Source organism: Dermochelys coriacea, chromosome 17 (assembly GCF_009764565.3).
Source record: "Dermochelys coriacea isolate rDerCor1 chromosome 17, rDerCor1.pri.v4, whole genome shotgun sequence".
Taxonomy (NCBI): Eukaryota; Metazoa; Chordata; order Testudines; family Dermochelyidae; genus Dermochelys; species Dermochelys coriacea.
The window spans coordinates 2,785,178-2,812,229 of NC_050084.1; the positions used below are offsets into that span (position 1 = coordinate 2,785,178).

Genomic DNA, 27,052 nt, shown 5'->3' on the forward strand with positions numbered 1-27,052 from the left:
TGTAATTCAGATGCAAATCAACTAATTATAAATTCATAGCATTTATACAGCACTTTTCAATCTTGTAGAGAAAAATAGCTAGTCAGGCTTAGTAAAGGGGATTACTCATTGCATAGAAAGCAATTTAAATTATTGTGTGTAATAAAGAGAATTTGTTTGTACTGAAGTTATTATGCTACAATGTTCCCTGAAAGCTAGTTAATGTTAAATTGGCAGGGACAGTGTCACTCCATCAATCAAGGACAGACTCAATTTTACAGTGGTTGAGAAATTCCTTCCTGTTGAGTAACACTACCTTTCCAGGTTTCAGAGTAGCAGCCATGTTAGTCTGTATTCGCAAAACGAAAAAGAGTACTTGTGGCACCTTAGAGACTAACAAATTTATTTGAGCATAAGCTTTTGTGAGCTACAGCATCCGATGAAGTGAGCTGTAGCCCACAAAAGCTTATGCTCAAATAAATTTGTTAGTCTCTAAGGTGCCACAAGTACTCCTTTTCTTTTTGCGACTACCTTTCCACTTTCTGAGAAGGATATTTGCCCATCAGTGACTGGAATTTATTTATAGCACATGGGGTATGTATACCGAGTCAAATTGTGATGAATCTTTAAAAGTTTGCGGGAATCTTGTGAAAAATTTTCTGCTGGTATGTTACATGGTCAGTGGTGAAAGGGGAGATGACCCCTGAATTTTACAACTGGAGAATTTATTCTAAAACTATTGTTTATTTTAACACAGTGTTTGTGAAAGGTATTAGAGTGACTGTCCCAGGCCCTGAAATCCATTGTTCCAAAGAAGGGGGCACAGTGGAGGCAGCAGCAGTACTGGATTCATCTACTGTGCTACCTGGGTGCCTCAACCCTGGCTGGAAGGGGCCAGCTCTAGGGGTGAGTCCCTATGGGTGATTCAGGCCTTTGCCTTTCTGCGGGGACTAGCAGCAAAGGAGAAAATGAGTGCCCGGTGTGCTGATGGCCATGCACTGGGAATTGGATTGAGACCCATTAAACGACATTTGGTTGCAGTGGGCCATGGAGGGAGCTAAACCAGTATACAAGAGATATTCTTTCTTATTACCTAACTACTGAGCTGTTCAACCCTCAAGGCTTCCCTTTCTTAAGAAGAAAAGGAGTACTTGTGGCACCTTAGAGACTAACAAATTTATTAGAGCATAAGCTTTCGTGAGCTACCGATGCATCCGATGAAGTGAGCTGTAGCTCACGAAAGCTTATGCTCTAATAAATTTGTTAGTCTCTAAGGTGCCACAAGTACTCCTTTTCTTTTGCGAATACAGACTAACACGGCTGCTACTCTGAAACCTTTCTTAAGAAATTACCCACTATTGTTATTGGTGCACTCAACATCAAACTCTTTGGGTTGTGGGAACGTAATAATTTCCATGGCAACTCATTGTGACTTCCTAATGAACAGGAACAGACTCCTAAGAAATAATGATCCTGATTTCATGCAAACATCCTTTAGGAATAAAAATGGAGGCAGACCAAAAGGAAGCAATGTAGCCATCCTCTCCCCATCCCCCCAGGAATGTGTTCAAAGCAGTAGGTTAGAATCAACATACGTAAAGAACCATTTACATTTTGAAAGGATCATTGTGTAAAATAACAATAAATATAGAAGGAACTATATGAACTAGAGTAACTGTTGCAATGCATAATGGCTAATCCCATCCCTTAACACAAGTGCATATGTCTTGCTATAGACGGTGCTTCTTAGGCGCACACAGTAACCTCAGGATTTCTTCACCTGGAGTAAAATGAAAAGGACAGACGTAAATCACGGTCTGATGTAAGGCAAAGTGGGCTGAATTCACCCTGAGCTATGCCAAAGTGCATGTCCAAAATATTTTAGCAGGGAAGCGAACTAAAAGGGACAACTTTGGTGCTCACTTCCCCTTCAACCTCTCAGAGTTCACCCTCTGTAGCCATCCATGGCCTGAGCCACAAACTAGATTGGCAAAAAGAAAAGGAGTACTTGTGGAACTGCATCCGATGAAGTGAGCTGTAGCTCACGAAAGCTTATGCTCTAATAAATTTGTTAGTCTCTAAGGTGCCACAAGTACTCCTTTTCTTTTTGTGAATACAGACTAACACGGCTGCTACTCTGAAACTAGATTGGGCGTGTGATCTGCAGGGAGTAGTACTTGACTCTCCATGCTGCTCCTCCCACTAGGTTCTAATACCCCCGGTACAAGTAATTTATGAAGGGGAAAGGGGAGGTGCAGGCACCTGGCCAGAATAATACTTTTGCAGTATTATTTTGCATCTGCTTTGACAGCAAAGAGGACCTGGACTTGGTCATTTTTAGTTTATCTTAGTATCATCTTGTTTTATGTGGGCTGCCAAGGCTTAAAGAAGGAAACTATGGATCTTTGGTACCTATTGCATTCTGCATATGTTACAGAACAGCTAATGAAATGTTCTGTACCTCAAGCTAATTAATTCACATTCATGGTGTTTACTAGTATTAGCTGCATTAATAATAATAATATTTTGTATTATTTCATCTAAAGATTTCAAAGTACTTTACAAGCATTAATAGAATAAGCCTCACAACACTGCTGTTAGGTAAGGAAGTAAGATTGTTTCCACTTCATATACTGTTATAGAGACACAAACAGATGAAAAATTAGTGACTTTCTCAGCCACTCAGCAAGTCCGTGTCAGAGCCATGTGTCTTCTCTAGCCACTAGCCCATGCTGCCTTCCCTCAGTTTTTATACTATGTTGTCTTCCTCTTAGCAGTACCTTTAAGTACACTGATTAAAACTGGTTTCAGAGTAGCAGCCGTGTTAGTCTGTATTCGCAAAAAGAAAAGGAGTACTTGTGGCACCTTAGACACTAACAAATTTATTAGAGCATAAGCTTTCGTGATCTACAGCTCACTTCAAGAAAGGGTCCCTTAACCATCTGATAATGTACAGCACAAAGCATCATTAAGTCCTCCCATGCTCTTCTGAATTGGCAACACTGCCTCCCACTTATTCGTGTTAAGAGAATAAAACACCCTAAAACGGAACTCAGCAGGAGGGGCTTTCATTTGAAAAGCAAGATTGCCTATATACAGATCATTGACTCAGATACTTACAGAGCTGTTTCACTTGGTGTTTCTTTTGTCTTTTTGAAGCACTAAAAAAACACAAGCAACACAATCTTGTCATTATTGTATTTCTGAATGAAAGACTTTTACTAAGTATATTCATAACTTACATTAGTACTGCTCCTTTCATCCCACCTGACCCCAAATGGAATATACAGGAATCACTTCACCTCCTACTGATATGCAGCCACCTCTGGGGATGGGTTATAACAGTTCTCAGAACAGTATACAGCAACACTACACAACAGTACCGGACAGAAAACTGCAGGGCAATTGCATTAATAGTAATACGGAACACAACATATTTCAAAGTGCTGCACAGATGTTAACTGACTCATTTAGGGAAACGCACCATAATTGTTCAAACTGGAAAGCAGACAGGACAACATCTGTACTTTTGTGAAAAATGCCAGGGGTGGAAAGGGTTCCAACTTGATATCGGAAAGATGGTACATCTGCCACCCAGCCAGAGTGCATGAGATCAGTACAGGCAGGGCTGGATTTCCAGTTAGGCACAGAAGGCATGTTCCCATGGGCACTCATGTTCTAGGGGTGCCTAAAAGTTAAAAGTGGATTAAAAGTTCCATTTTTATAGAAAACATGAGGTCAGCTGGAGGCAGGGGGAGCGCTGAAGATGCTGTGCCTAGGGGCATATAAGGGGTAAATTTGGCAGGAGAGAAGAGTGCCATTTCCTGAATATCCAGCAGACTGTTTTACTTCGGAGTCTCCCGTCTAGTGACCCAGCCTGGGCTTGCCATTGTTTGCAAGCTTTAACAGGACCACAGCCCGAGCCTAGGCTGTAGTTCATGTAGGCTCTCCATGATAAACAGGAAGGGGGATGACTATTCAGTTTGTAATTTCTGTATATGGCAAATTACAATATCTTCTCTCACAACAACACACACCTATGTGCACCCCCAAATTAGAGAGACTCGTGTGCTATGTGACCTGTATATACCACCTTTCCGGGTCCATTTCTAAGTCCAAGGCAACAGAAGTGTTGTGTTAAGCCTCAACTCCCCTCACTCAAAAAATAAGGCTGAGATTAAACAGAGCTTTTTCTTAACAGTAGCTGTGCTGACTCATTGTGTTGGTTTCTGATTCATTGATGCTTTTGTTACCTTAAATATTTTTTCTCTTCGAGACACAGTTCCAAAAATGACAGTGAGTAAAACCACCACGATGGCAGCAATAATAGCCTCCAAGGGAAAAACCAGTTTTCTATCTGTTGGAAGGGGAAAAAAACACCCATTTGGATACTGGACAGATTGATACACTTCTATAAAGCAAGTCATTTTAGAGATGTCCAAAAAAGAGCAAGTGGTTTCTTCCTGTCCCTGTCTGTGACCTGAACTGTGCTAAAAACTGAGGTCAAAAACTGTTGAAATGCATGGGATATTCATGTGGATCTGACATTCAAAAAGAAAGACGCAAACAACAAACAGCTAGACATTTTTACTGGACTAACTGGAAATATTAATTGGTGGCCACTCCAGCAGGTTCTTTGGCTAGGCCATCAGGCCATGGACACAGAGTAAGGACAAGCAACTGTGAGATAGTTTTTCCTGACACCTCCAGTACATCTGTTTTTATGATGGTTCTAGAGATAGGAGAGAATGGCTTGTGGGCAGCCCTGCAGCCAGAAAACCATGTATTTATTAGAATGAGAGGTGGGAAACTGCAGCCCTAAGATAATTGCAGATTATTAGGGAAAACATATGCAACAGATCCCTACTGTGGCACCTTTGTATTCTGTAAATTGATACAATTCAAATGTATCCTCTTATTTGTGTGTCTCCATTCCCAATTAAGGGAATGGAGAAAGTTACTGATTTCTTTCTAAACAGGGCATAGCTTCTTGCTTTTGAAACAAATGTCTCAACAACTATTAAGCAGAAAATCTTCACATTGTTTTGCATCCTTTAAAAAAACAAAAACAACTAGCTTTCCTGGGAGAGGCCAGTAGTCTGAGCAGAAGCCAAAGTTAGGACTCCTGGATTTTGTTCTCAATTCTGATTTTGTCTTTGCCGCTGCCTTGTGCTGGGCAAGACCCTGCGCCTCGTTCTACCTCATTTTCCCCATCTGTAAAATGTGAATAAGAATATCCCCCTTCAAAGGTGAGCTTTGTGGCTTAATTAACATTTATCAAGCCGCCTTAGATCCTCGATTGCATCATGCTGTCTATACACAAATTATAATTATTATACTTCATCCAATTTTTCGGCCAATCAGCATGTGAGCTTTGTGTCAGCCTATTTCAAGCTGTTGCTCCACCTGGCCCTGGCCCCAACCTGCTATTCAAAGCACACGTGTCATTGCCCTACTTACTTCAAATAAAATGTCTTGTTTACAACCACCCCTGCTCTAATTTCTACTGAATGCCATTGAAGGAAAAGAACAAGTTATTATATATTGTTAAAAGAAAAGGAGTACTTGTGGCACCTTAGAGACTAACAAATTTATTTGAGCATAAGCTTTCGTGAGCTACAGCTCACGAAAGCTTATGCTCAAATAAATTTGTTAGTCTCTAAGGTGCCACAAGTACTCCTTTTCTTTTCGCGAATACAAACTAACACGGCTGCTACTCTGAAACCTATATATTGTTTACATTACAGTCGTGCCAGATTTCTCCACTCGTCATCGGGCTAATTGTGCTGGGCACTTTGCAAACATGAAAGAAGGGACAGTGCCTGCCCCAAAGTGTTTATAATCTAGTGCCCTGATGCTGCAAATGGATCCACGCTCCTGTGACTGAACTGAGCCTCGTCGACTCAAACAGGGCTCTTCACCGGCACAGGGATTTGCCAGTATGGACTGCACTGCAGTATTGGGGCCTGTGTAAAGTATAACATTTTGCTCAGGGCAACTAATAACTGCTGGGATTCAAGTTGGCCAATGTGCCTGAATTTAAAGAAGGGACTGGAATGCTTTGAAAATTTTAATGTACACATCTGGCTTCAGGAGATCAGAAGGTGAGATGCAGCCCCTTTAGATTACACACTCCAAATACTTTTAAATAACTGGTGGAACAGGAAAAGCATTTAGTGCTGCTGTAGCCTTATAATTATTAACCAGTCAAGTGCATAAGGCAAGCTATTGTTTCTATGCTATTAGATGCACACTCATTAGTGTTACCTTCAACTGTCAGGTGGAATTCCTTTTTCATCCCTCCAAGAACAGATTTAGCCTTACAAGTGTATGTTCCATTGTCAGATTTTTCTACTTTCTTGATAGTCAGCTGGAAGACCTCACTAGTGCGGTATATCTGATAGCGATCTTTCTTCAGGGTCAGGGTGCTGTTGTCTTTATACCAAACCATTTCAGCTTGAGGGTTGGAATTCACATTGCAAGTCAGCTTCACATCATTCTTTTCTTCTACTGGAGGAGGGTCTTCCCCAGTTAGGAGAGGGGGAACTGTTCACAACAACCAGTTATTTTAATTACAAAGTTACCAGAACCACAAACACCTACTTACTATTTAAGGGAAAAGGAGTTCCCTTTAAACATTTCTGATGCATGCACAAATAACAATGATGATGAATAGCAGTTCTGTAACCCTTCACAGCACTATTTGAGCAAACTGGGCAGTCATCATTAGAAACAGTAATTTCCAGACATAATTTTAAAAGGGAGTCCTGACTACTTTTCAAAACACCAATTTAAAACATTTCGCTGCTACAGCTTTTAGCAGTCTTTCCTATGAGCTGTACTGGTGTTAAATTTAATTCGGTCGTAACATCAAATATTACAGTGAGAAATCTAAACTGGATGGATTGTAGGATCAGAATTTAGCTTATTTAATAGCTGTCCCATGCACTGCTAAACACTGCTGGAAATCGATACATTCAGAGCAGAGAAGTGGGCTGGACAGAGCAGGAGAGAGAACAGACACTACCAAGGAGGGGGGCGAGATTGATCACATGACATCTTCTATCTGGAGGCACAACTGGCCACCTTTATGTCTTCAAAGCTTTAGGCATCACCTTTCAGCTCTTTCACTGAATAAAAGCTTGGTTTTTACAATGTAATAACTAATGCCTATTAACCATCATGCTGCAAAATCCTAGTGGAGTCCAGGGGCAGGTAGTTTTTGCCATGATGTAGCTAGGCAAGATCAATCCTACATCTCCTACCCATGGCTGAGCTCACCTAGCTACATCCTGGTAAAAACTGAAGTGCTGTATGTCTCCTAGGGTTTGACAAAAAGAAAAGGAGTACTTGTGGCACCTTAGAGACTAACAAATTTATTAGAGCATAAGCTTTCGTGAGCTACCGCTCACATGCATCCGATGAAGTGAGCTGTAGCTCACGAAAGCTTATGCTCTAATAAATTTGTTAGTCTCTAAGGTGCCACAAGTACTCCTTTTCTTTTTGCGAATACAGACTAACACGGCTGCTACTCTGAAACCTAGGGTTTGACAGTTATCCCAGTGGAAACACACACCCGTTTTTTTATTTATTATTTAGTTTTTATATTTTTTGCAGTGAAGACATAGCCAAAGGCACTCATTCCTCCTGGGTCAGGTCATAGGCCATTCACCAGCAGGTGTCTGGAGTGTAGGTGCATCAGGAGGATTTTATATATTCCTCTAGCATTCCACAGTGGCCACTGCAGCAGAGAGGATACCAGAGGAGACAGGTCTTTTTTGGGCTCTGATTCTTTTGTTCCCCTCTCTTTTCAAGCCAGAGTCTAGGTGGAGGAGGCAACAATGTCTAGTCAATCTACTTCTTAATCAAGGGCCTCATCCAGCTCCCATTGAAGAAAACTGAAATGCCCCGCATTGATTTAAATGAAAATCGGATCAGGCTTGAAGGTTTTGCTTACACTAGGGAAAAGGTATATTTTGAACACATTAGCGAACACCTAACATCAGCTAACACTTTTTCCTAGAGAAGATAAGGCAAAAGAATATAGAACAGTTGGGCCTGGACTTCACCTAGTGAGCAGCCCCCGGGTGTGCTAAACCCACTGATCTCACACTGCCACAGCTATTTTGCATAATCAGCCCTCCCATTAACTCACACTGGACATCCAGAGTCACCGAGATCTGAATGGACTCGTTCCGCACCAGCTTGCAGGTAAAGCTGACTCCATTGTCGGTCTTAGAGACTGGAAGTATGCAGATGTTAGTGGTATTCATTTTATTGCCATCTTTCATGTTCACAGTCCCACTGCCTCGGTACCAGCGTAATTCCTCCGCCCTGCTGTTGTTACGTACCGTGCACCACAGGGACTCTTCACGGCCAGGCTTTGTGGATAGTATTTGGTTATCAGAACTATTGTTTATAGCCAGCTCCACACCTGTGAAGGGAAATAGGCATGGTGGGTTTCACAATCTGTATCTTTTGCACAGGCCAGGACAATATTAATAATTACCAGGCTGCTCTTACAATGCCCATGCCCCAGAAAGCGGGTTAAGAATGGAGTTGTCAGACTTAAATCTAATAACTACATTTTCTAAAGTAGCTTCTAAAACCGCAGCAACAATTGTTCAGGCACAACTTTTGTTTTATTTATTTAGATTTACAAAAACAGACACAAAGGTACCTATCCTAAGCTGTCAGCATTCTAAAAGCGCAAGCAAACACAGAGCCCTGACACTGCAGCTGATTGCATGGGTGCAGGAACCTAGACTGTGAAGAAAAACCCTACCAGCCACCACCATATATAGCAGTGATGTATTAGCCCCTCCAGCAAAAGGAAACAATAAAGACAAATACTCCACCCTCCCTGAAATACTATGTGTGCTCAGTTTTCACAGCCAGGCTTTTATGCACTCAATTTTTCATGCTCATGTTTTTATGTGCTCATTTTTTTGATTGTCTCAAGTTGCATTTGTGAGTATAACTGGGTAGTTAGATCACCAGCTACGTCTGCACTGGCTTCAGTAGAGTTTTGCTGTTCAAGGACTGCAGAGTCAGATTCTAAGCTTGGAGCCTTAGGACATTTTCACTGGGAAAAAAATCCCTATGGGAAATAAGTTGTCATTTATCTCCGAAACTCAAGACTTTAGTTCCCATTATGTCTTAATTAACTGAAAAAGTCAGTTGAAAATGCAAAGGCAATTGCACTCTTGGGGCACAAAAATAACCTGAAACCATTATTCTCTTGTTTGGTACTCCTAGATAGCTAAAGCATTCAGACTTTTAGTTTTTCACGTATTGTTCAAATAGTGGAGTCCTCTGATTTTTGTACTCTTTGAGTTCACCAGTCTCATTTAGTGTGAATGACACTTTTTAAAATGGTGACATCTCTTCATTCTCTCTGGTTGCTCACAATGCTGTATTGAGCAGATCAGTTCTTTCTATGTGTACCCTATTTAGGAATGATTACTACAATATAGGAAATGTAGGGATCCAGGTAGCACATCACCCTGGACACTACCCAGTGACAGGTGTCAAGCAGAGCATCAGGAGATATTAAGAAGCTCAGACAAATAAGCTGCAGCTTTTCTTTGCTGCTTACCTGTGACTAGACACGGAAAAAGTAAAACTGTAAGGACAGGTACTCCATAAGGGGTGGGTAGGTGGCTCTTCTGGACCATCTCTGATATACTCAGGTGGGATCTGTAGGATAGAGAGTCATGGTTCTATGAATACTGCCAGCATGGGATAATTATACATTGTTATCACACATTCTGAGTAAAGCCCTCCCAGAAAGGCCCTTCACAGGTGCTGATGGGCAGGTGGGGCCCTGAGGAGGAAGTTGTATTAGTTTCTTGTTGGCTGTACTCCACAAGCAACTGGCCGTAAATCATTGGCCCCTTCCTCGGAAATAATTTTTTTCCTAGGAATGTTAAGTTACTTCTGTGGCAGAGGTCCTTTCTCTTGGGATATCTAACCCGGCTGCTTACCTTGGGGAGAGTCTGTGAAGAGGCTTCTCCTGTTCAAAAATGCAGAACACTTTCCCCATCTCATTTATAAGGGTTGAACTGTAATGTTTTTATTGTAGTTCAGTGTCAAATGAGTCAGATAAACTGGGGTCAAGGCCTTGTTCCTTCACTGAATTTCTGAGTACATAGAACACCAGTAAGAAAATAAGGATTCTTCCTGCACTGCTCACTGTTTTATGGGACTAGCTGAGGCAATGAGTAACTAACAGGAAAGTTACTGGGTCAGCCATTGCTGATTTCAACCAAAAATAAGGCATGTTTCCTTCTCAGCTTCCCTCATTCAAGCCAGTGGGAGCTTTGTTCCAGACCTCAACAACTGGGGCAGGAGCCCATCCCATTCTCTCCCTTTCTCCCACCGCGGAGCCATTCGTAGTCCCTGGGACTGCATGCAGGGGTGACGTTCCTGGGAATTGGCTCAAACTCTGAAACGTATGTTTGGAGATCAGAGAGCAGGGTCACTGCAGTGACCTAGAAACTACAAATGAGTCCCCTCCGCCCCATAAGTTCGGCCAATACACTTCAGTCCTGAAGCGCACCAGGCCTTGATATTCCACTCCTGGGACTGACCCCACCCCAGCCCTCTGCTGGGGCACATCACTGCTGACCCGCAGTGCCCTGTCTTATTTCTGCTCTCCCAGCGCTGTGCCCAATTCCCCCACTCTCTCAGTGAACCTCAATGCTGCATTGTGGCTCCCCCTGCTATTCCAGACACCCCCAAGCTGGAAACACCTATTTTTCAGTTAGCTCAGTCACTGGGGCCAGCCCTGATGTTACGATGGATACAACTGTGTTGAATTCCAGGGAGTTCCGGCTGCTTACAAGGCTGGATTTGTCTCCATGTGTTTCGAAGCAGCACTTTGGGGGCACAGCTGAAACCCATGGTGCTAAGGGAAGATGGCGTTTTGAATATTCTCAGCACACCTTACAAGGACAAAGGTGATAACTATAAACCACTAGGTCCTTACCAGACCCTGAAAGGAATGTCCCACTGACATCGATGGGCCTGTGGGCGTTCAGCACCTCTCTGGATCAGGCTCATCATAAACTTGGGATCAGAAACTGGCTATAGTGGGCCATAAAATGCATTTCATAGGCAGGAATGCATCTGATGAAGTGAGCTGTAGCTCACGAAAGCTTATGCTCAAATAAGTTTGTTAGTCTCTAAGGTGCCACAAGTCCTCCTTTTCTTATAGGCAGGAAAGGGACCCTGGACAAGGTGGACTATGTTCGACCCACTCAGCAGAGAGCACCAGTAGGTTTGGAGAGCTGCTGTATGGCTTTGCTGTTGACAGGACACTAGAGGGTGCCAGTGCACAAAATACTATGTATTAGTAGCTCTGTACAGAGTGAGCTGTAGCTCACAAAAGCTTATGCTCAAATAAATTTGTTAGTCTCTAAGGTGCCACAAGTCCTCCTTTTCTTTTAGCTCTGTACATTGGTTCATCTGTTGGAAAAATCCACGAACAACAAGAAGCTGTTTTCAGGAAACATTTTTTATTTGATACCTACCCAAAGTGCTTTGGAGGAAGGAGTCAGAGTTGGGCCTGTCTCTGACATCTCCTCCTGGATGTCTAGCTGCCACCCCTAGCTCAGCATGGCTAAAACAGAGCACGGGTGCTATTCAGGTAGGGCAGAGCGGGGCTGCAGCCCCCCTGAGTTTTGTACCCCCACGCTGCTTACTCCTCCCACAGCCCCCACAATTGAGTGTAACATCTAGTGTTACAGGAGATGCAACAAATCTCTTGTTTCCCCCCAAGACACAAAAATGCAGAGTCAAGCAAATCATCACAGGCAACTGCTATTTAGTTTTCAGAGTAGCAGCTGTGTTAGTCTGTATTCGCAAAAAGAAAAGGAGGACTTGTGGCACCTTAGAGACTAACAAATTTATTTGAGCATAAGCTTTCGTGGGCTAAAACTCACTTCATCGGATGTATGCAGTGGAAAATACAGTAGGAAGATATATATATATATACACAGAGAACATGAAACAATGGGTGTTGTCATACCCACTATAAGGAGAGTGATCAGTTAAGGTGGGCTATTATCAGCAGGAAAAAAAATCTTTTGTAGTGATAATCAGGATGGCCCATTTCCAACAGTTGACAAGAAGGTGTGTGTAACAGTAGGGGGTGAAAATAAGCATGGGGAAATAGTTTTATTTTGTGTAATGACCCATCCACTCCCAGTCTTTATTCAAGCCTAATTTAATGGTGTCCAGTTTGCAAATTAACTCCAATTCAGCAGTTTCTCATTGGAGTCTGTTTTTGAAGTTTTTTTGTTGTAGTATTGCGACTTTTAGGTCTGTAATCGAGTGACCAGGGAGATTGAAGTGTTCCCTGACTGGTTTTTGAATGTTATAATTCTTGATGTCTGATTTGTGTCCATTTATTCTTTTATGTAGAGACTGTCTGGTTTGGCCAATGTACATGGCAGAGGGGCATTTCTGGCACGTGATGACATATATCACATTGGTAGATGTGCAGGTGAACAAGTCTCTGATAGTGTGGCTGATGTGATTAGGTCCTATGATGGTGTCCCCTGAATAGATACGTGGACAGAGTTGGCATTGGGTTTTGTTGCATGGATAGGTTCCTGGCTTAGTGTTTTTGTTGTGTGGTGTGTGGTTGCTGGTGAGTATTTGCTTCAGGTTGGGGGCTGTCTGTAAGCAAAGACTGGCCTGTCTCCCAAGATCTGTGAGAGTGAGGGATCATCCTTCAGGATAGGTTGTTGATCCTTGATGATGCATTGGAGAGGTTTTAGTTGGGGGCTGAAGGTCATGGCTAGTGGCGTTCTGTTACTTTCTTTGTTGGGCCTGTCCTGTAGTAGGTGACTTCTGGGTACTCTTCTGGCTCTGTCAATCTGTTTCTTCACTTCAGCAGGTGGGTATAGTAGTTGTAAGAACATTTGATAGAGATCTTGTAGGTGTTTGTCTCTGTCTGAGGGGTTGGAGCAAATGCGGTTGTATCTTAGAGCTTGGCTGTAGACAATGGATCGTGTGGTGTGATCTGGATGAAAGCTAGAGGCATGTAGATAGGAATAGCGGTCAGTAGTTTTCCGGTATAGGGTGGTGTTTATGTGACCATCACGTATTAGCACCGTAGTGTCCAGGAAGTGGATCTCTTGTGTGGACTGGTCCAGGCTGAGGTTGATGGTGGGATGGAAATTGTTGAAATCATGGTGGAATTCCTCAAGGGCTTCTTTTCCATGGGTCCAGATGAAGAAGATGTCATCAATGTAGCGCAAGTAGAGTAGGGGAATTAGGAGACGAGAGCTGAGGAAGCGTTGTTCTAAGTCAGCCATAAAAATGTTGGCATACTGTGGGGCCATGCGGGTACCCATCGCAGTGCCGCTGACTTGAAGGTATACATTGTCCCCAAATGTGAAATAGTTATGGGTGAGGACAAAGTCACAAAGTTCAGCCACCAGGTTTGCCGTGACATTATCGGGGATACTGTTCCTGACGGCTTGTAGTCCATCTTTGTGTGGAATGTTGGTGTAGAGGTTTCTACATCCATAGCGGCCAGGATGGTGTTTTCTGGAAGATCACCAATGGATTGCAGTTTCCTCAGGAAGTCAGTGGTGTCTCGAAGATAGCTGGGAGTGCTGGTAGCATAGGGCCTGAGGAGAGAGTCTACATAGCCAGAAAATCCTGCTGTCAGGGTGCCAATGCCTGAGATGATGGGGCATCCAGGATTTCCAGGTTTATGGATCTTGGGTAGCAGATAGAATACCCCAGGTCGGAGTTCTAGGGGCATGTCTGTGAGGATTTGTTCTTGTGCTTTTTCAGGGAGTTTCTTGAGCAGATGGTGTAGTTTCTTTTGGTAGCCCTCAGTGGGACCAGAGGGTAATGGCCTGCAGAATGTGGTGTTGCAGAGCTGCCTAGCGGCCTCTTGTTCATATTCCAACCTATTCATGATGATGACAGCACTTCCTTTGTCAGCCTTTTTGATTATGATGTCAGAGTTGTTTCTGAGGCTGTGGATGGCATTGTGTTCTGCACGGCTAGATAGTGATTCTTTTTAAAGGCATAGACCCCAGTGTTAATAAAAAAATTGTTTAAATAACTAGATTGGGCTTTTTTGGGGCTAGTTTTTAAGTGACTGTGGACTATTCATAGATTCATAGATATTAAGGTCAGAAGGGACCATTATGATCATCTAGTCTGACCTCCTGCACAATGCAGGCCACTGAATCTCACCCAAGCACTCCTGCAATAAACCTCTCACCTATGTCTGAGCTATTGAAGTCCTCAAATCATGGTTTAAAGACTTCAAGGTGCAGAGAATCCTCCAGCAAGTGACCTGTGCCCCATGCTGCAGAGGAAGGCGAAAAACCCCCAGAGCCTCTTCCAATCTGCCCTGGAGGAAAATTCCTTCCCGACTCCAAATATGGCGATCAGCTGAACCCTAAGCATGTGGGCAAGATTCACCAGCCAGATACACAGGAAAGAATTCTCTGTAGTAACTCAGATCCCATCCCATCTAACACTCCATCACAGGCCATTGAACCTATTTACCATGAATAGTTAAAGATCAATTAATTGCCAAAGTCATGTTATCCCATCATACCATCTCCTCCATAAACTTATTGAGTTTAATCTTGAAGCCAGATAGGTCTTTTGCCCCCACTGCTTCCCTTGGAAGGCTGTTCCAGAACTTCACTCCTCTGATGGTTAGAAACCTTCATCTAATTTCAAGTCTAAACTTCCTGATGGCCAGTTTATATCCATTTATTCTTGTGTCCACATTTGAGCTCTTAGTGAAGCTTTTCCCACAGCGCAGGCACTTACAGGTTTTATCTCCTGTGTGGGTTCTCAGATGTGAAATGATAAAAGCTTTTCCCACAATCCAAGTATTTATAGGGTTCTTCTCCTGTATGGGTTCTCTGACGTATAATAAGGGCTGATGATACATTGAAACTTTTCTCACACTGCAGGCATTTTTAGGGTCTCTCCCCCATATGGATTCTTCCATGGTTAATAAGGCCTGAACGCTGAATGGAGCTTTTACCTCAGTCCAAGCATTTATAGGGTCTCTCTCCTGTATGGTTTCTCTCATGGTTAATTAAGGCTTGAGCAATAAATGAAGTACAGGCATTTATAGCAGGATTTCTCAAACTGGAGTCCAGGGGTCCGCAAGGGTACTCCAGTGGGTCAACGAGTCATGTCCGGGGCTGCTGTCCCCGCTGATCAACTCCTCCCCCTCCCTCCCAGTGACTCCTGCATGCCACAAAACAGCTGTTCAGCAGTGTGCAGGAGGCACTGGGCGGGAGAGGGAGGAGTGGGAACAGGGCGCGCTTGTGGGAGGGGGCAGAAAGAGGCAGGGAAGAGGAGGGGCAGGGGTGGGGGCTCGGGAGAAGGGGTGGAGTGGGGGCAGAGCCTGTGGCTGAGCGGTGGGCTTGCGGGGGTCCTTGAAAATTTTTAAATCAAAGGGGGGGTCCTCGGGTTGTTAATGTTTGAGAACCGCAGATTTATAGGGTTTCTCACCAGTGTGGAGTCTCCCATGTCTAATAAGATGTGCCCTCCGACTGAAGCTTTTCCCACAGTCCAAACATGTATAGGGTCTCTCTCCAGTGTGCAGTCTCCTATGAGCAGTATTGATGCAGTAGAAAATAGCCCCGGGAATCATGGTTAAAGTTGCCCCTCCCCACCCTGGCTACCAAAATCTGAAATGGTGCCCCTAAAACAGAGCCCTCAAACTTTCCCCGAAGCCCTCCCCACACCCTCCCTTCTTGAGCACTGTGGACAACACCACCCTCCTCTCTGCAACTCAGGCCTGTAACCTGGGTGTCATCTTTCACTCGGCCCTCTCTCGACCTTCACACCTAGGTTCACAGATTCTTTCTAGATAATATCTTTATGATATGGCCTTTCCTGTCCATCCACACAGCTAAAACTCTGATCCAGGCTGTCATCAGCTCATGTCTTGATTATTGCAACATCTTTTTCTCTGGCCTTGACAAATGCAACCTTGCTCCCATTCATATCTATTTAAAATGCTGCCGAAAGATCATTGCTTTGACCATGTGACTCCTCTCTGCATTCCTCCACTGGCTTTGCCTTTCCTACAGCATCAAACGTACACTACTTGCCTTCACTTTCAGGGCCCCTGCCGGCCTTCCCTACCCTACCTATCAGCTCTCATTCACTGTCAGGAAGTTGACTCCCATCTCCGATTGGTCCCTGATGCCAGCCTTCCTAACCCGCTTGTTAAATTGTCAACAAGCACCTAAAATTGAAAGGTGGAAAATTTCAAACTGATAAGAGTCAATATTTTTTTGTATATACTGTGTGCACAGTTAGCCTTTCAAACATGTTGCCACAGGATATCATGAAGACCTAGAGCAGGGATCGGCAACCTTTGGCACGCAGCCTGTCAGGGAAATCTGCTGGTGGGCCGGGACGGTTTGTTTACCTGCAGCGTCGGCCGATCACAGCTCCCACTGGCTGCGGTTCACCGTTCCAGGACAATGGGGGTTGTGGGAAGCGGCAGCCAGCACATCCCAGAAAAAGTTTATTTTCTGTTTGGTGTTCTAGACTCTGACTTCAAACATTAGACCTAGTTTAGGCCAGATTTGATCATTCAGAACATCCATAATTGAATAATGAAATATATGACCTTTCTATCTTTTATAGATAAAAAACATTCAAGCTTTTCTTGAGAAATGGTTTGCGAACTGAAATCTGCCCTTGGAGTTAGATGTGTAATGGGATATGCAAAAACATGCATAATCTAGGATTGAGATATTGGTTAATTTGTCAAGCATAGCATAAATACCATTCCCAGGAAAATGTTCTCACAATAGTGCCTCAGGTGTTGCTCAGAGGTTATTGGCATCTTCCCAATCATTCCAGTTCCCTGATTGTAATCCTATTTTAATATATAGTGCAGTGTATTTTGCAACAACACTTACGTCATGAGTGCAACCAACTCTATTCTCTCCATTTGCCGAACGTCAGTGTTAAGAAGTAAAGCCCATGAGTAAAGCCACAAATATATTTAGCACAACATCCCCCTTCCATCAAACCTTCTCTTATTTTTTCCCCCCTATTTGTTAAACCATTACAGTGCGTCATTATTGCCCCAGGAAGATTCAGAACTCATGCAGCACCTGGTTTCCACTGTGAGATGTATAGATAGCTGATATGCCTTGAATATATTGTTAATAACTATAGTTGCTCTTGGCCCTTACAGCAGGAAAGCTGTTGCTCTATTCCACTGTCAAAGATACAAAACAAGATTACAAGTAGGGTGACCAGACAGCAAGTGTGAAAAAACGAGACAGGGGATGGGGGGTAATAGGAGCCTAAATAAGAAAAAGACCCCAAAATCGGGACTGTCCCTATAAAATTGGGACATCTGGTCACCCTAATTACAGGTTGTACCTCTGTTTGCTCAGAATGGAACACCAGCAATCCACATTTTAAACCATGAGACACAATGTCTGGGGAATACCATATAAGTGAAGCTGGAAGCTCCATTCCCCCAGAATTGGAAGGGAGAAGTTTAACCAAAGCCTTCAAGCTATTGTTAATCACACAACTTAATATATGGATAGAACTTCCTCTCTCTCTCTGTCTGGCTACAGGGAACCCCTCTAGGGGCTGGTGGACAAGAGTGACACCTGGTTTTCCTATGCAGAGTGGCAACTGTGTCCTGGAGAAGTTTCACAGGGCAGTACAGGAACTAAGTTAAAACAGTTAAGAATGCTTACTAGGTGACCTACAAAAAGAAAGAAATTATATGGATTAAACTTCCTGATAGCCCAAGAAATCCAAACCATCTAGCTTTCACCCCAAATCTGTCTTATTCCTTCAATAGGCAGGGCTGCAAGAGGTTTTGGGGGGCCTGGAGGAGAAGTGGGGCTGGAGAGCAAGCCCACCTGACACTCACCCTACAGTGGCAACTCCTGTCCCACAGGGCTGGGCCTGACTCTTTGCACCGGGAGATGTGACCTGGCGCCTGAGGTTGCAGCACCACTCAGGTTTGGCCTGGCCTGGCCTGGGTGACCCTGTCACTATGACTCTTGTTTGGTGTAAATCCTGAAGGATGTGAGGTACAAGTATTACATCTAATCAAAGAATATATTGACAACGTCCAGTAAACGTAGAGGAACTATAAGGGATGCCTAAATGTTTATTGAGTCTAGAAATGACAGGAATTGTGTGGCATTAGAAGGAAAACAAATGTATTGAAAGATATAAACCCTAACCAGCAAATAAATTTGAAATATTAAAAGAAATTGCTTTTAAAAGGGAGGGGAGAATTCCAATAAATAATAGGAGTTAACAGAGAAAATACAATCCTTGAAATGAATAAAACATAAAAAAAGGCTCATAGAAATATGTTCTACATTGATCCCAGCTAGTGGATATTGGTGGAAGTAGCAGACAGAACAGTAATCTGAGACCAGTTGGCAAGTGTCCAGTAGTCCAGAGTGTCATCCCCACCAATAAACCCGGAGAACAGGGTATATGAACTGAGGCCACAGGAAACTCATTTTTTCCCCACACTCCTGACCAACAAAAGTTTTACCAACAAAAGTGCTACTGTAGACATGGCCTTAGATTTCAGCTTTAAAATGTAACTGGTGCCTTGGCAAATTAATAAAACTGACTCCTGTTCATGCTTACACTCCTACCCCCACAGTGAGACTCCCCAATTTTCCATGTGGTGAAAGCAAGATACAAGGAAATGACTTTCCATGGTCATGGTGAGAGTCTGGCTAAGCATGATCTGATGTCATGTTCCTCCTGGCTCTCAGTACTTTTGCCTGCTAGACAACATGGCTTCCACCGCTGAAGGTCTGGGCTTATCTTCAAGTGTTTTGGTTGGCCCTGAGCTTCTGAGCTTCGGAAAATCTCACCCCTACATTCTGGTGCTAGCTGACTCCCTTCACCCTCTTAGATCTCATCCTGTTTTGACAATGACCCTTTCTATGTGTTCAGGAGAGCAGGACAATGAGATAAAAGGATGCTCAAGTGTAGTGGAAGCATTCCCTGTACCTTGCCTGATTTCATGTGATTCTGATGGCCCATAGAGCAAGAATTAGGAAATTGTTCCCAAACCTTTTTCTGCAAAGCTGCTCATGTGTGACTGCTGCTGTTCCACCTGGACAGGAGGTGTTTTTGCCTTCTATGAACTTTCATCTCCAATGAGACTTTCTTGAAAGAATTTGCATCTTTGAAGGGGTCTGGAATGCTGTTGGTCCAAACTAATTGACTTTGCCCAATATTCATTATTGTTTCCCGTGCCTTGAAATGGGAATTAACGAAGGTTTGGGTGAATGATATTTGAAAGGTTTGTCTTAGTGTCAACCTGTACATACCTTCGTATCTCTTCTGAAACACTCTTTTGTAACTGCCTCCAATACAGCAGGTTCTACAATAATATAAAGTGACATTGAGAATGTTCCTGTCTCCCATGAGGCTTGATGGACTGATCTTGGAGGTTATGCCATGTAGGTCAAGCAGCATCTGTGCATTTCCTTAAGCAGCCAAAACACCAGGAGAAGCATCATCTTCCAGCCTTTCGTAATATCAGACCAGCTATTTGTGAAGGCAGGAAAGCCCCACACATCTTTGTCATACTGCTGTCTCTCTGTGGCCAGGTCTCTATTTTCTGTTTTCTATTGGATTCTTTCATTGACAGGTAATAACTCTGCTGTAGCTGCTTAAGGTGATATGCCACTTGTCATACACAGAAATATCACTGACTTTAGAATGTACTTTGCTGTCCCTCTGGTAGGAAAGTCATTCCAGAGAGCTTGTAATGTTGCTATAGTGGTCTTGGTCCCAGTAGATTAGAGACACAAGGGGGGTGAGGTAATATCTTTTATGGGACCAACTTGTGTTGGTGAGAGAGACAAGCTTTTGAGCTACACAGAGCTCTGTGTAACTTGAAAGCTTTTCTTTCACCCCCAGAAGTTGGTCCAATAAAAGATATTTCAGAGAGTGACAGAGTCTCTGCTCATCTTACTTAGGACCCTATTCTGCTCTTGATGCATAGAGATTTATGTGCAGTTTAGGGAGTTATCAGGGTAAGCTGAGATAAAAATAGACACATCAAACTGCCTTTTCCCAGCCTTGAGTGTGAGGCTGCAGTTAACCAAATGATTCCTTTTTAATTTCACCTAGACACAGTTCTAATGCTCTGCATCTTATTCAATCTTCTTAGTATTACTATGGAAAATTGGAACTGTTAACAGCAGAAAGGGCAACAATGTTTTTGTCCATATTTCACAGAGTTCACCTTTGATCCCAGTTATAAGGTCCCTTCTGAGTTACTGTGGGCTGGTAAAAAGAAAAGGAGTACTTGTGGCACCTTAGAGACTAACAAATTTATTAGAGCATAAGCTTTCATGAGCTACAGCTCACTTCATCAGGTGCCACAAGTACTCCTTTTCTTTTTGCGAATACAGACTAACACGGCTGCTACTCTGAAACCTGTGGGCTGGTAAGGACTTTTATGATTTTACTGTATTGACTGAAAAACAGACTCTCATGGCGCTCCTTTTTTAAAGAAGAAATATTATGTCTTTGAACAAATTTTGCAAATCCTTCCCTCTTGACTTATTTTTATGATAAGGGAATATAAAAATATCTGGTGAAACCTTGTCACATTTCAGTGGTCCTTTTCTTTGAACTGGACAGATTTCCTGTGATATTTATTACTGTAAGTGAAACATGATTCATAGAATCTGCTTGCATCTAAATGGCTCTGAATTTCTTTGAGCAAAGGCTTTCTAGGGCCACTTCAAGAGATATTTTCAAAGGGGCTGAGGTCCAGCCTTCCTTCTTACAAATGCAGTTTGAATTTTGCATAAACTGAACGTATGCTGTGAACCTGCCAGATGGATTTGCAGGTGCAAATCAGAGTTCTTGCACCTCCAACTAGCTGACTTGCTATGACATTATTACGTGAACTGGGACCGTACAGGTCAGTCTTGCAACCAAAGTCCTGTAGTGGCACCAAATCTTGTATAAAGGGGGTCAAATAAGGTGTCTAAGACAAAGTTATGGTTGGCTGGTTATGATTATGCTGACTGTTTGCATGTATCATTTTTGTATTTAAAGTTATAAGTATTGGCTCTATGCTGTCTGTAGTTCAAACTTGTGCTATGCTTCTGGGTGACACCCCAGACAAGTTGGTGTCAGCTCTGCCTAGCCTGCTGGATGGCCCATTAAGGACCATCAGCTATACAAGTAACCCATTGAGAGAAGGTTTCAGAGTAGCAGCCGTGTTAGTCTGTATTCGCAAAAAGAAAAGGATTACTTGTGGCACCTTAGAGACTAACAAATATCTTATTTATTTGTTAGTATCTAAGGTGCCACAAGTACTCCTTTTCTTATTGAGAGAAGGCAGAGGCCTTGTGATTCAGCAAGGCATGCAAGGACCTGGAACAGAACTCTGAGGTTTTTCCAGGCCATGTGATGGACAGCTTGTCTTTGGGACAAAGAAAGCAGAGAACACATGGCAAGAGACTATAAAAAGCTGCTGTAGCTCCTCCATCTTGTCTTCAATCCCGCTTCTTACCTCTGGAGGGACTTTACTCTACACAAAGGACTGATGACCCATCCCAGCTGTGAATGTTCTCCAGAGACTTGATTTGAATTGGCAGTTTATTTTATCACTGCCACAAGCCTGAACCAAGAACTTTGCCATTATTGTATGTAACTGATTCCATTTAACCAATTCTAACTCTCATCTATATCTTTTTCCTTTTATGAATAAATCTTTAGATTCTAAAGGACTGGCAACAGGGTAATTTGTGGGTAAGATCTGATTTGTATATTGACCTGGATTTGGGGCTTGGTCCTTTGGGATGGAGAGAACCATTTTTCTTTTACTGGGGTATTGATTTTCATAACCATTTGTCCCCATAACAAGTGGCACTGGTGGTGATACTGGGAAACTGGAGCATCTGTGGGAATTGCTTGTGTGACTTGTGGTTAGCCAGTGGGGTAAAACTAAAGTCCTCTCTGTCTGGCTGGTTTGGTTTGCCTTACAGATGGAAAAACCCCAGCCCTGCTTTAAGCAATTTGTCCTGAATTTGCTCACGAAAGCTTATGCTCAAATAAATTTATTAGTCTCTAAGGTGCCACAAGTACTCCTTTTCTTTTTAGCGAATACAGACTAACACGGCTGCTACTCTAAAACTTGTCCTGAATTGGCACTCTCAGTTGGGTCCCACCAGAACCAGCATCATTACACTTGCACACTCAGTTAGGTTGTTAGAAGTGCAATTATTATTATTTTATGTGACTCCATAGATGGGATGCTTTGCCCTGGGCTTTGAGATCTGCCTTTTCCCAGAGAAGCACAGCTGTCATAGTGTCTTATAGATTGAAATCTGGTGTTCGAAGTAGTTGGGGCTTGTTCCATTAATTGCTTTGAAAATCAGGACCAAGGCCTCAAACTATGCTTACAATGGCCTGAGCCATGGAAAAAGGTGGCAGCCACATTCTGTACTAGCTGGTCATCTATGCTTAGCAAGGAGTCAAACAGGACGCTGGGGCTCTGCACCACTCTGCTGAATGGGGGCTATCATAGGTGCCAACTTCTCCTGGTGCGGGTGAGTGCTCGACCCCACCAGCCCCACCCCCATTGCAAACCTTTCCCCAAAGTCCCGCTCCAATTCTGCCTCCTCCCTACCCCTGTTGGACTCCTTCCTCAAATCCCTGCCTCTTCCTCGCCTCCTCACTGAGCGCACTGCATTCCCGCTCCTCCCCCCTCCCTCCTACAGCTTGTTCTGCTGAGAAACAGCTGTTCTGTGGCGGCAAGTGCTGGGAGGAGAAGCGGGGACGCGGCGCGCTCAGGAGAGGAGGCAGAGGTGAGGTGAGGTGAGCCAGGGCGGGGGGGCAGAGCAGGGAGGTTGGCTGCTGGTGGGTACAGAGCACCCACCAGCCCCCGGAGCACCCCGGGAGTCGGCCTATGGGGCTGCGTGCCTCTAGGTGAAAAGTGGGGACAACGGCTTGATCAGGAGGTTGGGGCACATGACTTATGAGGAGAGGCTGAGGGAACTGGGGTTATTTAGTCTGCAGAAGAGAAGAGCGAGGGGGGATTTGATAGCTGCCTTCAACTACCTGACAGGGGGCCCCGAAGAGGATGGAGCTCGGCTGTGCTCAGTGGCGGCAGGTGACAGAACCAGGAGCGATGGTCCCCGTTGCAGTGCGGGGAGGTCTAGGTTGGATATTCGGAAACACGATTTCACGAGGAGGGGGGTGAAGCCCTGGAAGGGGTCACCTAGGGAGGCGGTGGAGTCTCCTTCCTTAGAGGTTTTGAAGGCCCGGCTTGACACCGCCCCGGCGATGGGGAGGGTTCCCTTGGGGTTGGCCCAGCTGCCTCGCGAGCTCTAAGTTCCTTGGGTGACCCCTGCTGCTTGTGCAGGAGAAAACGGCGCTTCCCGACGCCCTTTCTCCGCCGCTTTTGTGACGTCCTAGACCTGGGGCCTCCCCCCCCCGTTCCTCGTCCCTTTCCCAAGGCCCAGACTTTCCAGGCTCGCCTTCCGCACCCTCCTCGCTCTCGCTTCCCCGCCCTGCTCCTGCTCCTGCCCCAATCCCCGTGGAGCTGCCTGGGGACAGGCCCACGCGGCGCCGGGCCTTTGGGGCGATGGGGAAGAAGCCGAGCGCCGCGCCCAGCCCCATCGGCCGGGCCCGTCCCACAGGGTCCTCACCCGCCCCCGCGGGGGCGCCTCGAGCTTGGTCCCGAACGCCTGGGCGCCACCTGAGGGGCTGTGGCGGCCCCGCCCCCGCCCCCGCCCCCGCCCCCGGGGCCAGCCACGTCCGAGCTGGCCGGCTTCGCCCGGCCGCCAGGAGCGCCGCCCCTTCCAGGCTGGCCACGCCCTCTGGGGGACGTTCCCAGCACCGGTTGTTTTGTCTTGCCCGGCGCCTTACCCCGCCCAGGCGGCCTCATTGGTCCATCTCTGGCCCCGCCCATCCGGGTCCTCTCCTCCCTCATTGGCATGTTACCTCTCCGCTCGCTCCGCCCTTCCCAGTCTCCTCCTTCCCCATTGGTTCCTTTCCCCGGTCTCTCGTCCTCTCCTCTCTCATTGGCCCCGCTGTCCGGTGCGTGCCGGCTTCTGCCTTCCCATTGGTACTCCTCCTCAGTCCCTGCCCTCCCATTCGTCACCTCCTCAGCGGTCCCTGCTTCTGCCCTGCCATCGGCCAGCTCCTCAGACGTTCTTGCCCCCTCCATTGGTCACTTCCTCAGCGGTCTCCGCCCCTGCCCTCCTATTGGCCGCCTGCCCCACCGTCCCCCGCGCGCAGGTCTCTGGTCTCCGCTGCGGCGGCTGGGCCCTGCGTGCGGCCGCGCGTCTTTCCCCATGGCCGGGCGGCTGGTGCTGTGGCTGCTGCTCGGGCTGGGCCCGGCGGGCGGCGCCCACATCAAGAAGGCGGAAGCGGCGGCGGGCGAGGGCGAGGCCCCGGCCCCGGCCCCGGCCCCGGGCTACCTGCACGCGGCCGAGCTGGCCGCGGCGCTGCGGGCGCTGGCCGAGGGGGCCCCGCCGGGCCTGGCCCGGCTCTTCAGCATCGGGCAGTCGGGGGAGGGGCGGCCGCTGTGGGTGCTGCGCCTGACGGCCGGGCTGGAGCCCGCGCGGCCGGGGGCGGGCCCGGGCGGGGCCCCGATCCCCGGCCGCCCGCAGGTCAAGCTGGTGGGGAACATGCACGGCGACGAGCCGCTGGGCCGGCCGCTGCTGCTGCGCCTGGCCCGGGAGCTGGTGTCGGGCTGGGCCCGCGGGGACGCCCGGGCCCGCCGCCTCCTCAACGCCACCGACCTCTACCTGCTGCCCAGCCTCAACCCCGACGGCTTCGAGCGGGCCCGCGAGGGCGACTGCGGCGGGACGGCCCCGGGCGGCCGAGAGAACAGCCGCGGCAAGGACCTGAACCGCAGCTTCCCCGACCAGTTCGGGGCGGCCCAGCCCGACCTGGAGCCCGTGCCCGAGGTGCGGGCCCTGATCGCCTGGATGCAGCGCAACAAGTGAGTGGGGGGCGCGGGGGGGGGGCGAGCTGAAGTTGCTTTGTCTATATATGAAACTTTGGCGTGGTTGGGGAGGGGTCTTGGCCCAGGGGGCGATGATCTCCGGCTTACAGCCTGTAGGTCGTGGCTGGGCTTTGGGGGAGGCTGTCTGGAGATAACTGGGGAGAGAGGTTGACGTTGGGGTGGGGGCTGAAAGTAGGTAGTGGAGCTAATGGTCAAGGCATTGTAATACATTTTCCTTCCCCTGAAGTCTCCTGTGATTCTGTCTGCATGGTACCAGTCCCCTCTAGCTCCCTTTGTGCTTTCATCGGAGGCTGCTGGGACATTTAGCTACTTGGCTCTGACTTATTATGTGCTGCCTTGTTCAGCAGACCTCTTATGAATGGAACAGTGGTGCATTTTATTGTTTAACTACACAAAGGCCCACGTGCACCTGGCAGAGAAACCATGTTGGTTTCTATACAGACAACTGCACTTAAAGGACCACGAGCAATGTGTTTTTCCTGGCTAATCCAAACAGGCCAACAGTAGCTTAAACTATTCATGTGGACCCCTCTTTCTTCACAGCAAGCTAAATGAGTGCTCAGTTAAGGATAAACTTATTTTCAGGATGTGCTTCATTCACCTTAAAACCATTGGTGACCTTTGCTTTTGGTCCTGTATTGTTAACTCTCCTCATGATTAACTGTTTGATCTTTAGCAGTATGAACCAAACGGGTTGCTTAATACCTACAAGAAAAGGAGTACTTGTGGCACCTTAGAGACTAACAAATTTATTAGAGCATAAGCTTTCGTGAGCTAGCTCACGAAAGCTTATGCTCTAATAAATTTGTTAGTCTCTAAGGTGCCACAAGTACTCCTTTTCTTTTTGCGAATACAGACTAACACGGCTGCTACTCTGAAACCTGTTAATACCTACAGGTTCTCAAATACTGAGATCTGGTATGAATTGTGGCAGGCAGAGCATCCACCTTTCCTCCACCATAATAAACTTTCCCTACATTACTTCTTGCTGTTTTGCATAGAGAATTCTTGCTAAATGTTTCTAGATGTAGGTCTTGATCCTGCAAATGTTTATGCATGTCTGTAGTTCTATTGAGTGTTTGTGGGCCTAGAAAAGTGCATTAGCCTTCTGGCTCCTGATTGGAGCAAAGGAAGGGAAATACACTGATAAGCTTATTTGTCTGGAGTAATGCTGCCCGTGAGGGGGGATAGCTAGCTAAATTGGGTTATGAAAATCCAGTTATGTTTTTTTTGGGGACTGTCTCATCTGCTATGAGTTTCCTGAATGAATTTGTAAAAGAAAATTATTATTAGATTGTGTAGGATTCTGTTAACTTTTTGAAGATAAATCTGAAGAGAGTTACAGAATTGGTACCGTGGAACATGTAATGCCATCGCATAAGGTGTGTGGAACAGGAGTGCAGAGTTTTTTGTTGCGAGTCTCTGGAAAATGAGTATGACAGCTGTGTATTTGCTGACAAGAAATACATTCTGATCAGGCATGATTTGATAGACCGAAGCAAATTGTATACATCTTCCAAAGTCCGAGAGAGAGAGAAATTAAGGTCTGATTGACCACTTCACCATAATAAAGATCTCTTGAAAAAACCTCTGTTAGTACTTCTTGGCTAAGAAGTTTTGGCTAAGCTGGTCAGCAGAAACACAATAGCAACTGTGATGTTAAGCATCAGCATGTAACATTTACATAACGGAGTGCGGAAACTCAAGTTTTTCTCCCTAGTTTTTGTTAAATTTTAACAGACTGTTGGGATCAGGAGGTGCCAGTAAAGATCCAGTATTATAACTGTAAGAGAAGTCCGTGGTCTGAGTTGTTGACTCAACCCTGTTCCTCAGGGTTCTTGATTGCGTTGTCCACAATAGCTTACTTGCTGAACTTTACTGTCAGCTCTGGTGTATTAATGTGCAGCAGCACAAAATGAAACTGAGCCCCAAATTTGCTCTTGCTCAAAATTATCTAGTGGGGAAAATCCTCTGGGTTTCAAACACACTTTAAAATTTATTTTTAAACTACTAGTATTTGGCAAACCACTGCTGACAATAAAGCTACTT

General features: G+C 45.5%; 2 protein-coding genes across 3 annotated transcripts in view; one reads left to right on the top strand and one right to left on the bottom strand.

The window, feature by feature from the left end:
• Positions 1-1,585: 1,585 nt before the first annotated feature.
• On the bottom strand, positions 1,586-25,347 carry TMIGD1 (transmembrane and immunoglobulin domain containing 1). 2 transcript variants are annotated; one of them, XM_043499474.1, is made up of 7 exons: positions 25,223-25,347; positions 9,578-9,678; positions 8,135-8,413; positions 6,247-6,525; positions 4,233-4,336; positions 3,100-3,140; positions 1,586-1,759 (listed from the first exon to the last, which is right to left on the bottom strand). In XM_043499474.1, the coding sequence occupies exons 1-7, from the start codon at positions 25,303-25,305 to the stop codon at positions 1,756-1,758; spliced, it is 891 nt and encodes a 296-aa protein (XP_043355409.1). In that variant the 5' UTR covers positions 25,306-25,347; the 3' UTR covers positions 1,586-1,755. The 2 variants fall into 2 exon arrangements, with proteins under 2 accessions (XP_043355409.1, XP_038232023.1); XM_038376095.2 differs by lacking the exon at positions 25,223-25,347 and adding an exon at positions 9,966-10,089.
• Positions 24,263-27,052, top strand: part of CPD (carboxypeptidase D) — a 32,659-nt gene continuing 29,869 nt past the window's right edge. Inside the window, exon 1 of the mRNA XM_038375723.2 lies at positions 24,263-24,979. Within this exon, the coding sequence (XP_038231651.1) occupies positions 24,327-24,979 (653 nt within the window). The 5' untranslated portion in view covers positions 24,263-24,326. The remainder of the gene's footprint in view (positions 24,980-27,052) is intronic.